The 13,346-nt window shown below is 37.0% G+C and overlaps 1 protein-coding gene across 1 annotated transcript in view; it reads left to right on the forward strand.

The window, feature by feature from the left end:
- Positions 1–13,346, forward strand: part of Pggt1b (protein geranylgeranyltransferase type I subunit beta) — a 67,872-nt gene that overhangs the window by 14,570 nt on the left and 39,956 nt on the right. Inside the window, exon 2 of the mRNA XM_047556194.1 lies at positions 7,364–7,482. Within this exon, the coding sequence (XP_047412150.1) occupies positions 7,364–7,482 (119 nt within the window). The remainder of the gene's footprint in view (positions 1–7,363; positions 7,483–13,346) is intronic.

A 13,346-nucleotide genomic window follows, 5' to 3' on the forward strand; every position in this document is an offset into this window, starting at 1 on the left:
TGTATAAATATGCCACAGTTTCTTTATCCATTCATCAACTGAAGGACATCTAGGTTGGTTCCACAATCTGGCTATGGTGAATTGAGCAGCAATGAACATTGATGTGGCTGTATCTCTGTAGTATGCTGATTTTAAGTCTTTTGGGTATAGGCCAAGGAGTGGGATAGCTGGGTCAAATGGTGTTTCCATTCCAAGCTTTCTGAGGAATCTCCACACTGCTTTCCAGAGTGGTTGCACTAATTTGCAACCCCACCAGCAATGTATGAGTGTTCCTTTTTCACCACATCCTCGCCAACACCTATTGTTGCTTGTATTCTTGATAATCGCCATTCTAATTGGGGTGAGATGAAATCTTAGGGTAGTTTTGATTTGCATTTCCCTTATTACTAGGGATGTTGAACATTTTTTCATATATCTGGTGATTACTTGTACATCTTCTTCTGTGAAGTGTCTGTTCATTTCCTTAGCCCATTTGTTGATTGGATTATTTGTATTCTTCGTGTAGAGTTTTTTGAGTTCTTTATAGATTCTGGAAATTAGCGCTCTATCTGAGGTATGGTTGGCAAAGATATTCTCCCACTCTGTAGGCTCTCTCTTCACATTTCTGATAGTTTCCTTTGCTGAGAGAAAGCTTTTTAGTTTGAATCTATCCCAGTTGTTTATTCTTGCTTTTATTTCTTGTGCTATGGGAGTCCTGTTAAGGAAATCTGATCCTGAGCCAACAAGTTGAAGATTTGGACCTACTTTTTCTTCTATAAGATGCAGGGTCTCTGGTCTGATTCCGAGGTCCTTGATCCATTTTGAGTTGAGTTTTGTGTAGGGTGAGAGATAGGGGTTTAGTTTCATTCTATTGCATATAGTTTTCCAGTTTTCCCAGCACCATTTGTTGAAGAGGCTATCTTTTCTCCATTGCATATTGTTGGAACCTTTGTCTAGTATGAGAAAATTGTATTTATTTGGGTTTGTGTCCATGTCCTCTATTCTGTACCATTGATCTACCTGTCTATTTTGGTACCAATACCATGCCGTTTTTGTTACTATTGCTTTGTAGTAGAGTTGAAGATCTGGTATTGCAATACCCCCTGCTTCGCTCTTGCTACTGAGGATTGCTTTAGCTATTCTAGGTTTTTTATTCTTCCAGATGAATTTCATAATTGCTTGCTCTATTTCTGCGAGGTACATCATTGGGATTTTAATTGGAATTGCATTGAATCTGTATAGAACTTTAGGTAGTATAGCCATTTTGACGATATTAATTCTGCCTATCCAGGAACATGGGAGATCTTTCCATCTTCTAAGGTTTTCTTGAATTTCTTTCTTTAGTGTTCTGTAGTTCTCATTGTAGAGGTCTTTCACCTCTTTTGTGAGATTGATTCCCAAGTATTTTATTTTTTTCGATGCTATTGTGAATGGAGTAGTTTTCCTAATTTCTCTTTCTGAAGATTCATCACTTATGTATAAAATGCATTGGATTTATGAGCATTGATCTTGTAACCTGCTACTTTACTGAATTCACTTATGAGTTCTAAAAGTTTTCTGGTGGAATTTCCAGGTTCCTCTAAATATATAATCATGTCATCAGCGAACAGGGATAGTTTGAGTTCTTCTTTTCCTATTCGTATCCCTTTAATTTCTTTGGTTTGTCTGATTGCTCTGGCTAGAGTCTCAAGGACGATGTTGAATAGAAGCGGTGAAAGAGGGCATCCCTGCCTTGTTCCAGTTTTTAGGGGGAACGCTTTCAGTTTTTCACCATTTAGAATGATATTAGCCATGGGCTTAGCGTAGATGGCCTTTATAATGTTTAGGAATGTTCCCATTACCCCAATTTTTTCTAGTGTTTTGAGCATGAAGGGATGCTGTATTTTATCAAATGCTTTTTCTGCATCTATTGAAATAATCATGTGATTCTTAACTTTAAGTCTGTTGATATGGTGAATGACATTTATTGATTTCCGAATGTTGAACCAACCTTGCATCCCTGGGATAAAACCCACTTGATCGTGGTGCACTATCTTTTTAATATATATTTGTATGCGATTTGCTAAAATTTTGTTGAGAATTTTTGCATCGATGTTCATTAAGGATATTGGTCTGAAATTTTCTTTCCTTGATGTGTCTCTGTCTGGTTTAGGTATCAGGGTGATATTGGCTTCATAGAACGAGTTTGGTAGGGTTCCCTCCTCTTCTATTTCATGGAATAGTTTGAGGAGTATTGGAATGAGCTCTTCTTTAAAGGTTTTATAGAACTCGGCTGAGAACCCATCTGGTCCTGGACTTTTCTTTGTTGGTAGGCTTTTGATGACCTCTTCTATTTCATTGCTTGAAATTGGTTTATTTAAGTTGTGTATGTCCTCCTCGTTCAGTTTAGGTAGTTCATATGTCTCTAGAAATTTGTTGATGTCTTCAAGGTTTTCTGTTTTGTTGGAGTATAGATTTTCGAAATAGCTTCTAATTATGTTTTGTATTTCACTCGTGTCTGTTGTGATGTTTCCTTGTTCATTCCGAATTTTAGTAATTTGAGTTTTCTCCCTTTTTCTCTTTGTTAGTGTGGCTAAGGGTTTATCAATTTTATTTATTTTTTCAAAGAACCAACTATTTATTTTATTAATTTTTCCGATTGTTTCTTTTGTTTCGATTTCATTGATTTCGGCTCTGATTTTAACTATTTCCTGTCTTCTACTACTTTTGGTATTGGTCTGCTCTTCTTTTTCTAGTGCTTTGAGCTGTAGTGTTAACTCGTTTATTTGTTGATTTCTACTTCTTTTTTTGAATGCACCCCATGAAATAAATCTTCCTCTGAGTACTGCTTTCATAGTGTCCCAGAGATTTTGATATGATGTGTCTTTGTTCTCGTTTACTTCTAAGAATTTTTTAATTTCCCTCCTGATGTCTTCTGTTATCCATTCATCATATAATAGTGTATTATTTAGTCTCCAGGTATTGGAGAAGTTTCTGTTTTTTATTCTGTCATTTATTTCTAATTTCAATCCATTATGATCTGATAGAGTACAAGGTAGTATCTCTATCTTCTTGTATTTACTAACAGTAGCTTTGTGGCATAAAATATGGTCTATTTTAGAGAAGGATCCATGTGCTGCTGAGAAGAAAGTGTATTCGTTCTTTGTTGGATGGTATATTCTATATATGTCCGTTAAGTCTAAATTGCTGATTGTGTTGTTGAGATCTATAGTTTCTTTATTCAATTTTTGTTTGGACGATCTATCCAGTGGTGAGAGAGGTGTGTTAAAATCGCCTAGTATTATTGTGTTGTGGTCTATTTGATTTCTGGAATTGAGAAGGATTTGTTTGACGTACGTGGATGAGCCAACGTTCGGGGCATAGATATTTATGATTGTTATGTCTTGCTGATTTATGCTTCCCTTAAGCAGCATGTAGTGTCCTTCTTTATCCCTTCTGACTAGTTTTGGTTTGAAGTCCACATTATCTGAGATGAGGATGGATACTCCAGCTTTTTTGCTGTGTCCGTGTGCATGGTATGTTTTTCCCCATCCTTTCACCTTTAGTCTATGGGTGTCTCTTTCTATGAGATGTGTCTCTTGCAGGCAGCATATTGTTGGATTTTTCTTTTTAATCCAATCTGCCAGTCTGTGTCTTTTGATTGATGAATTCAGGCCATTAACATTCAGGGTTATTATTGTGATATGATTTGTATTCCCAGTCAATTGACTCATATTTGTTTTTGACATGATTCGGTTTCTCCTTTATTTGGCTATTCCTTTAGGCTAGCGCCTCCTGTTGCTGATTTGCATCGTTGTTTTTCATCTCTTCCTCATGGAATATTTTGCTGAGAATGTTCTGTAATGCTGGCTTTCTTTTTGTAAATTCCTTTAGCTTTTGTTTATCATGGAAGGATCTTATTTCATCGTCAAATTTGAAGGTAAGTTTTGCTGGGTATAAGATTCTTGGTTGGCATCCATTTTCTTTCAGGGCTTGGTATATGTTGTTCCAGGCCCTTCTAGCTTTTAGGGTCTGGATTGAAAAATCTGCTGATATTCTTATTGGTTTCCCTCTGAATGTAATTTGATTCTTTTCTCTCGCGGCCTTTAAAATTCTGTCTTTATTTTGTATGTTAGGTATTTTCATAATAATGTGCCTTGGTGTGGGTCTGTTGTAATTTTGTATGTTTGGAGTTCTATAAGCCTCTTGTACTTGGTTTTCCATTTCGTTCTTCAGATTTGGGAAATTTTCTGTTATTATTTCATTGAATAGATTGTTCATTCCTTTGGTTTGTTTCTCTAAGCCTTCCTCAATCCCAATAATTCTCAAATTTGGCCTTTTCATGATATCCCATAGTTCTTGGAGATTCTGTTCATGATTTCTTACCATCTTCTCTGTTTGTTCCACTTTGTTTTCAAGGTTAAATATTTTGTATTCAATGTCTGAGGTTCTGTCTTCCAGGTGTTCTATCCTATTGGTTATGCTTTCTATGGAGTTTTTAACTTGGTTTATTGTTTCCTTCATTTCAAGGATTTCAGTTTGGTTTTTTTTCAGTATCTCTAACTCTTTATTGAAATGATCTCTTGCTTCCCGTATTTGGTCTTTTAACTGTTGATTGGTGCGATCATTTAATGCCTGCATTTGCTCTTTCATCTCCTCCTTCAATGCCTGCATTTGCTCTTTCATCTCCTCATTAGCTTCCCTGATCGTTTTAATTACGTACATTCTGAACTCCCTTTCTGACATTTCTTCTGCTCTGCTGTCATTGGGTTTTATTGATGTAGTATCTAGGTTTGTTTGGGACATTTTCTTCCCTTGTTTTCTCATAATGGTCAGTTGTCAGTGGGACCCTGAGATATTGCAGTTTTCCACTATTGGCTTATAGTGTCCCAGTAGATTTCCAGTGTATCACCTCCCAGCCTTCAGTAGCCTGATGTCTTGGAGGAATCTGATAAAGCAGCTCATTCGAAGAATACTGCCCCTAGCCCCCTACTGGTTCCACGTTTTGGAACTGGCTCTGTGCGGAAATGCTCTCACTGTGGGCCTGCACCGTGCAGCTGGCCGTGTGGGAAGAGCCCACTGCCGGAGTGTGGAAGACTACCTTGGGAAGACTCAAGCTGCCCTGCCCGGCTCTGCTAAGCCACCTCTATCTGGGCCTGCCACCCGGGCCGAGCTTTACCCAGTGGGCAGACTCACCCGTGGCTCCACTTCATTTCGAGTCTCTCAATGCCTCCCCTTCTTAACTCCTGGGTTGTGGAGCGACCGGAGGTGCAGTCTCCCTCTAGGCCGCCATCTTGGATCGCCCCGTGAAGAGAGCCCGCAGCCGGAGTGGGCAGAGCCGCCTGAAGAGGTCTCCGGCTGCCCTGCCCTTATCCCTGAGGCTGACTGCAGATCGAGGCTCTCCGCTGGTTCTTTGCGGGAGTACACTGCACTGCAGGGGCTCCGGGACTCGGAGCGTGCTCTGTTCAGACAGGCTCTCACTAGCGGGCCAGTTCCGTTCCGAGAACCTGGAGAAGCTGGCTGTGTGGGCGGGGCCCACCGCCGGAGTGCGCAGGACTGCCTGTGGATGACTCTAGCTGCCCTGCCCGGCTCCGATAAGCCACCTCTATCTGGGCCTGCCACCCGGGCCGAGCTTTACCCAGTGGGCAGACTCACCCGTGGCTCCACTTCAGTCCGAGTCTCTCAATGCCTCCCCTTCTTAACTCCTGGGTTCTGGAGCGACCGGGGGTGCAGTCTCCCTCTAGGCCGCCATCTTGGATCGCCCCTCATGATTTCTTACCATCTTCTCTATTTGTTCAACTTTTTTTCAAGATTAAATATTTTTTCTTCAATGTCTGAGCTTCTGTCTTCCAGGTGTTCTATTCTATTGGTTATGCTTTCTATGGAGTTTTTAACTTGGTTTATTGTTTCCTTTATTTCAAGGATTTCTGTTTGTTTGTTTGTTTGTTTTCAGTATCTCTAACTCTTTATTGTAATGATCTTTTGCTTCCCATATTTGCTCTTTGAACTGTTGATTGGTTCGATCATTTAATGCCTGCATTTGCTCTTTCATCTCTTCCTTCAGTGCCTGCATTTGCTCTTTCATCTGCTCGTTTGCTTCCCTGATTGTTTGAATTATGTACATTCTGAACTCCCTTTCTGACATTTCTTCTGCTGTGCTGTCATTGGGTTTTATTGATATAGTATCTAGGTTTGTTTGGGACATTTTCTTCCCTTGTTTTCTCATATTGGTCAGATATCAGTGGGACTCTAAGATATTGCAGAATTCCTCTATTGGCTTATAGTGTCCCTGTAGATTTCCAGTATATCACCTCCCAGCCTTCAGTAGCCTGAAGTCTTGGAGGAACTTGATAATGCAGTACTTCTGAAGAAAGCAGCCCCTAGCATGCTACTGGGTCCAGGGCTGGGTGCTGGTTCTGTGTGGAAATCCTCTCACTGGTGGGTCTGCTCTGAGTAGCTGGCTGTGTACTGGGCCTGCCACCGGTTGGAGCTGGGCTGCTCGGGAAAGCCTCCCACCGCCCTGCCCTGGTCTGAGAAACTCTCTGAGGACCAGAAGCTGTCTGAGGACAGGGACCCGCCGCTGGGTGCTGGGCTGCGGGCTGGGTGTGCTCGGAAAGCCTCTCAGTAGGCGAACCTGCTAGCCGTGGACCGGGCCTGCCGCTGGATGGAGCCAGGCTGCTGGGAAAGCCTCTGGCCCCCTTGCCCTGGCCGGAGAAGCTGCCTGCCAAATTAAACTATGTTGAAAGCAACCACTGAGATGCTGATTTTTATAGAACAGCACAGGGTTTAGAGTTCTGATTTAGTGCACAGTCTTGGAGAGGAATGATGTTGCTGTATAGGTTTTTATTCCATCAAATAATGTTCCTCTATGGAAAGATGAAGTTGAAATGCATTTGTATTTAAAGTATTTCTGCTTTACAGAATTCATAATTTTTCTCAAGGAGTCATATTTATAAACAGATTTGAATAAAGGTTAAATTGCTATATTCCTCAAGAAGTAAGCATAAGTTTATAAAACATTTCCTGTTGGCAAATTAGTGAAAATTGACCTTTTTATACATTTTCTCAACCTTTTTGGCTTATTCATACTGATTACATGGAGGGAATTCTTTACTTTAAAAAATCTACATTTAACCTTCATGTTTTTTATGTGCTGGCTTTAGTGGATTCACTTGTACTTCAATTGAGGATTGATTTCTTAGCCCATAAATGTCCCTTTTTTACAATTCAAAGTTTGACCGATACTATTAAATTATTAAAGGTAAACTATGTGGAGGGGATTTTTTTTTCTTTGACAAAGTGGGAATGCTGCTTAAATTGTTTAACTGTTAAAATGATTTTTTTGAACCATAAAGAGTTCAGTTGTTTGATAGTTAAGATGGAATCTTATATTTTTTTCTTTTAGATTAACAATTGCATTTTTTGCGCTCTCCGGGCTGGACATGTTGGACTCCTTAGATGTGGTGAACAAAGATGATATAATAGAGTGGATTTACTCCCTTCAAGTCCTTCCCACAGAAGACAGTGAGTGAGTTTTTAACATTTTATTTTTAGTGTGACTAGTTGTACCTGATACAACGTGTTGAACTAGCAGATCTTAATATTCATTCATGTAATATTAACATATTTTACATGTTTTCTTTGTAATGTGACACTCCCATTCTGTTTAGATACAACATCTAACAAGTCTGTTCAGTAATCTCTGGAGAGGACAATTTAGAGTCCTTAGGGATTAGAGAATCAACAGTTGTAGCTCTACACTATTTTGTACACTCCCATGTTGATGACTGCTTATTGATTATTTATATTCAATGTTTATGTATGATTAGTTCCATAGCATTCACTCTCTTCATTCCCAGCCATTCATTTTGTCTCTTCAGTGAAAAATTCTACAAGCAAAAGTTTCATTTCAGTATCTGGTCATGTTTAGCGTTTTTGAAGGGTTTCTTAAGAGTTCTTACTTATATTTCAGACATTTTTATACTTATTAAAACAAAAAAATTTTGATTGACTTATCAGAATTCCTAAATTACCTGATCAACTAAATGTACACATTTTATAAACTCTATTAGATACTCTCTTAGTATAAAAAACCTAACATACGTAACTCGTACATGTTAGAGAGTCTAACCTTAAAATGATCCAACATGGCTGGAAATGTAACTCAGTGTCAGAATGCATGCTTAGCTTTTGGGATCTCCAGCATCAGAGGTGTACAAAAAAAGATTAAGCAAATAAACTTGTAGAAAATCATGCAGTTTGTCAGTGGTCACCACTTAACTTTTAAGAGTCAGTATTTATCAATTTAAAATATGGTTCATAGATTAAAGTAGTCATGTATAAATCTCATCCAATGACTTTGGGAGAAATAAGCTAAAATTTTATTTAAAAAGAAGTTTGGACTGGAAATGTGGCTCAGTGGAAGATTTTTTGCCTAGCAATTGTGAGGCCCTGAATTTGATCCCATCACTGACCAAAAAAAGAGAGAGAGAGGTTTAACAGATAACCTTGAATATAGTTTATAGCTTTCTACTTTGTTCTTGAAGTTCATAGTTTTTGTTTTTACATAATTTAAAAAATATATACATACTTACCAATTCTTGTTAATTAAGCATTTTGAACTGGGTCTTTCAGAATAATATATAAATAATCAAGACACTTTTCCACCAACTTCACGAAGAAGTATATAAGATAATGTGATCATTATTTATAGGTTCCAACATATTGGTTAGTCAAACTTACTGAATTTTTTGTTCAGAATACTCAGCTAAACCTATAGAAAAGTTTTGTGATAAATTACAAGACATAGTCTTCTCTGTAGGATGACTGAGACCAGGTCATACTTAATCCTAGTTACTTGCATAAAGAATTAACTTACAGTTTTCCATTTTTGCCAGGATTTTTTTTTCTACAGAGTTTTAAGTGTAAGTCTAGATTTTTTTTTTTTTTTTTTTAAGTTCAGTGTTAGATGTAAGATAGTATTACAGATTCAGCTTGGGGTCCCCTCCCCTAAAAATATATGCCATAATCTAATTATAAACTGTAGTTTCTTAAATGTATCTTACATAGTAAAGATAGGCAGATATACTGTAGCACATAGAAAAGCTTTTCGGTGACTATTGAAACATATTTTAGTATTGCTTTTATTTAAAAACTGCCTGATTCATTCTCTTGAAGTAAAGTGACAGTTGTCTCTGTAGCATAATATGAACCATAACATTTTAGCGAGAGAATTTATAGGATAAATTAGTTTCCAGATTACTAGTCACTTATTAGCCATGCTTTCTATCTTCTGCAATTATATCTTCCTCTTTTTTTTTTTAACCTTTATTTTACTGGTTTATTTTTACGTGGTGCTGAGAATCAAACCCAGTGCCTCATGCGTGCTAGGGAAGTGCTCTACCACTGAGCCACAACCCCAGCCCTCTTCCTCAGATTTTTAAAGACTATTTGGTGGCTCCATTTTTGAGCTGGTTTTTTTTTTTTTTTTTTATTTGAGCTGGTTTTTGATCTATTTTTTAGTATGTGTTTACTTCCCCCTATCATTTTATTAGTAAAATGAGTGTTTTTTTTTGTTGTTGTTAATATAACACTCTAAACCCACTTTTTACCGCCTACATGCTGTTTTCATTTATTTAATCTTTAAGAGATTTACTATTATCTGAAATTTGACATCTGTAGTAATTTTGTTTGCTCCATACCTATCAGAATGACTTAAAAAGGGAAAGATAAAATGTAAGTGTTGACAAGAATACAGCAAACTGGAACTCTTAGATTGTTGAAGGAATTTTATAACTACTTTGGAAAACTAGGACTGGGATGTAGCTCAGTGGTAGAGCTACATGCACAAAGCCTTGGGTTCAATCCCTAGCACTGCCAAAAAGAAAAAAGAAAGAAAAACTATTTGGTGGTAGTTACTAAAGTGGAACATTGTACGTTTTGTGACTCAGTTCCACTCCTAGTGTAGTCCCCAAAAAATGAAAACGTGCTAGAGTGTTTATAGCAGTATTTTTCATAGAATCCCAGAGATAGGAACCATATAAATAACTCTCATTGGTGTAATGATATACTGGCCTCTTGGCACATGGAAGACTATGCAGGGGAATGAACAACTACAAGCAGTTCATGAAATGAGTATCAAAAACATGTTTTGAGAGAAAGTGCATACTTTTCTTTTGAATGCTTAAAATCTTCTGAAGTTAGAGTTGCAATTTACTGTGTCTTTGAGACCTATTAGGAAAATTTTTTTTCCTATTATCATTTTCACCTGTTCTGTCAGTTTGAAGCCCTTTGCTACTTAAAATATTTGTTACTTCTGTCTGAATTATAAATGCCCAGAGCATGATCTGACTCAAGTATTTTCTCATTCATAAAACATTTACAAATTGAGTAGAATTCTGCAACTTACAGGTCATTATTTGTCCTACTTTATGATGTCATAAAAAAATTAGGGAATTTAAAAATCTAATTGTTAAACAAAACCTGGAGACCATAAAGGAAAAATTTGATCAATTTGACTAAGTAGTTAGAAATTTTCTGTAGTGAAAGCCAATAATTTATATAAGTGACAGACTTGGAGATAAGTGTGGCTATAATCAAATTATTTGTATCCAGACCATGAAAATTTCTTAAAGAGGGAAGAGAAAAAGATACACCATCCTTTAGAAAATGACAAAACTTATAGGTTGTTAACAAAAGAAATACAGATAATCAGTAAATACATGAAAGTTGTTTAATATTGCTACAAATTGGGGTGTGCAAATGAAACAATGGTGTTACATTGTTTTTACCTAACGCATTAGTTTTGCCAAAATTTTTAACAGTTGGCAAGGATGGGGGAAGCACTTTAATATTCAGTTGGTAGAAGTAAAAATTATTACAGAATTTTTAGATGTAATTTAGCAGTTTAATTTTTTTATCCTACCTGACATACTCTACTGTGTAGTGGATTGAACAGTGGCCTGATAAGGATCTGTCTACCCAGAACCTCACACTGAAACCTTATTTGGAATAAAAATCTTTGCAGATATAATTAAGATAAGGATCTGAAAATGAGACTGTTTCTAAGAGAAAGGACAAGGAGATGAATCAGAGGAGGGAGGCTAGATTGAGACAGGTGGCTTAGAGTGATGCATTAACAGGCTAAGGAATGCCAAGGAATGCCCACAGCCACTAGAGTCAGAAGACATGTAACAGTTTCTCCCTCAGAGTCTCTAAAAGGAAGCAACACTGCTAATATCTTGATTTTTGATTTCTGTGAGAGAATAAATTTTGGTGACTTAAGTCACCAAATTTGTGGGAATTTGTTACTAACTTCAGGAAACTAAGAAGAGTGTTTATGTGATATTTTATTGCAGTAACAAATTAGAAGCAAAATAAATGTTCATCAAAACAGAACATTTAACCAGGCATGGTGGTGCATGCCTATAATCCCAACAGTTTAGGAAGTAGAGGGTGGATGATTGCACGTTCAAAGACAGCCTAAGCAATTTAGTAAGACCAAGATCCTGTCTCAAAAAATAAAAAGAGCTGGATATGTGGCTCAGTAATTAAGCGTCCCTGGATTCAATCCCTGGTACCAAAAAAGAAAAAAAAAAAAGGAACCGTTAAACCATGAGCCAGTGAAGAATACTGCCTAACAGTAAAATAATTGAGATAGATCCGTATATGTACTGACTTGAAATTCTATCCATCATATATAGTTAAATACTAATAGAAACATGCACGAGAGTAGAGTATGATGGTTCACACCTGTAGTCCCAGCTTTTGGGGAGGCTAAGCCTGAAGAATCATTTGAGCCCAGGTGGTTAAGGCTATCCTGGGCAACATAGAGACCATGTCTCAAAAAAAAGAAAGTCATTTTAATAATCTGTGTGGATAAAGGTATAGGAAAACTCTGAAAGTATACGTAGATTCTAAAACTAATCTTTGAAATTTAGAAAGTAGATTTGGAAAAAATCATGTTTTCTTAGAAATTAATTACTTTATCCAGTTCTGGCTTGACATCCTTAAACAAGAAGTTGGGTAAGATGTGTCCTCTTCCTAAGAAATTTTATGTTTCTGGAGGTGCAAAGAATTATATTTATATTCATAAAATATAAATGTCCATTTTTAAATTACATTGCCACATTCCTCACTTGAATTCTTTTTGCTTAATGGAAATTAGAAAGTTAAGAAATGATCAAATCAGGTTTTGAATTACATTTAAACAGCGTGACCACCATTAATAGTGTAGTGATATTTTAGACCAAGAGTTGCCCTTTATTTATTGAAATACCTAAGTATAATTTGAATGTGTTTTTATTTTCTCTTTCATAGAACAGTTGTGAGAGGGTAAATATACTACTTATGAAAAGCAACTCCTTCAGTTGAAATAAATCTTATTTAACTGTCATTAAACTTCTTATTCTGTTAGTTTATAACCATTTTCTTTAAAAAAAAAAATTCTACATGTACTGTCTTATAATGCATGACATATAGTTGATGGTTATATAAAACTCACTAAGTTTTAAAGTGAGATGTCATCAGACAGGAGTTAGCTTAATAATTGTCCTTCATGTGTGACTTGATAGATAAAAACATACTCTCTAATAATACCCCCCTCTACTTATTTACACATAAGCACACATACCCATTTGCATCCATGCATAAATTCTCAATTTTGTTGCTTCTCCCATCTACCAACTTTTATTTTTCTTAAGTCACTTGGATTTTTTTTTTTTTTTTTTTTTTTTCCTTTTGTACCAAGGGTTGAACCCAGGGGCACTTAACCACTAAACCACAACCCCGCCCTTTATTATTTATCTTGAGACAGGGGCTCCCTAAGTTGCTTAGGACCTCACTAAGTTGCAGAGGCTGACTTTGAACTCATGATCCTCCTGCCTCAGCTTTTGGAGCCACTGGGATTACAGGTGTGTGCCACCACGTCCAGCAAGTCACTTTATGATAGATTGCCACCAGAACAACATGTTTCATGAACTAGTTTACCTTCATAAAGACTAGAAAGTAGAGGTACATTCATTAAATCAGTGGTTATCAATTGTTTTTTTAATATGATTGTTCAGGCCCCACATTTGTGGTTTTTATGCAAGCCTTGAATAGGATCCAAGAGGTACCTATATTTTTTCAAACTCCTGTATTTGATTCTGGTGGGCAGACAGACCCACCAGATAGGAACTTTCATTGTGCTGCTGTTGAGTAGGAACACTAGATGGTGCTATAAGTAACCTCCAAAGAAGTTTAAACTTAACCTGGATTAGAGTGAATTGCTGTTATACCTTAGTCGATATCATGAAAAGGTTAGATTACTAGAATTATTACTAGCACAATAGCAGATAGATCTTGACAGGAATCAAAAGGGAGTGCCTAATGAATTAGAGTGGCAAAAA

The sequence above is a fragment of the Sciurus carolinensis genome, chromosome 6 (assembly GCF_902686445.1).
Source record: "Sciurus carolinensis chromosome 6, mSciCar1.2, whole genome shotgun sequence".
NCBI classification, from domain to species: domain Eukaryota; kingdom Metazoa; phylum Chordata; class Mammalia; order Rodentia; family Sciuridae; genus Sciurus; species Sciurus carolinensis.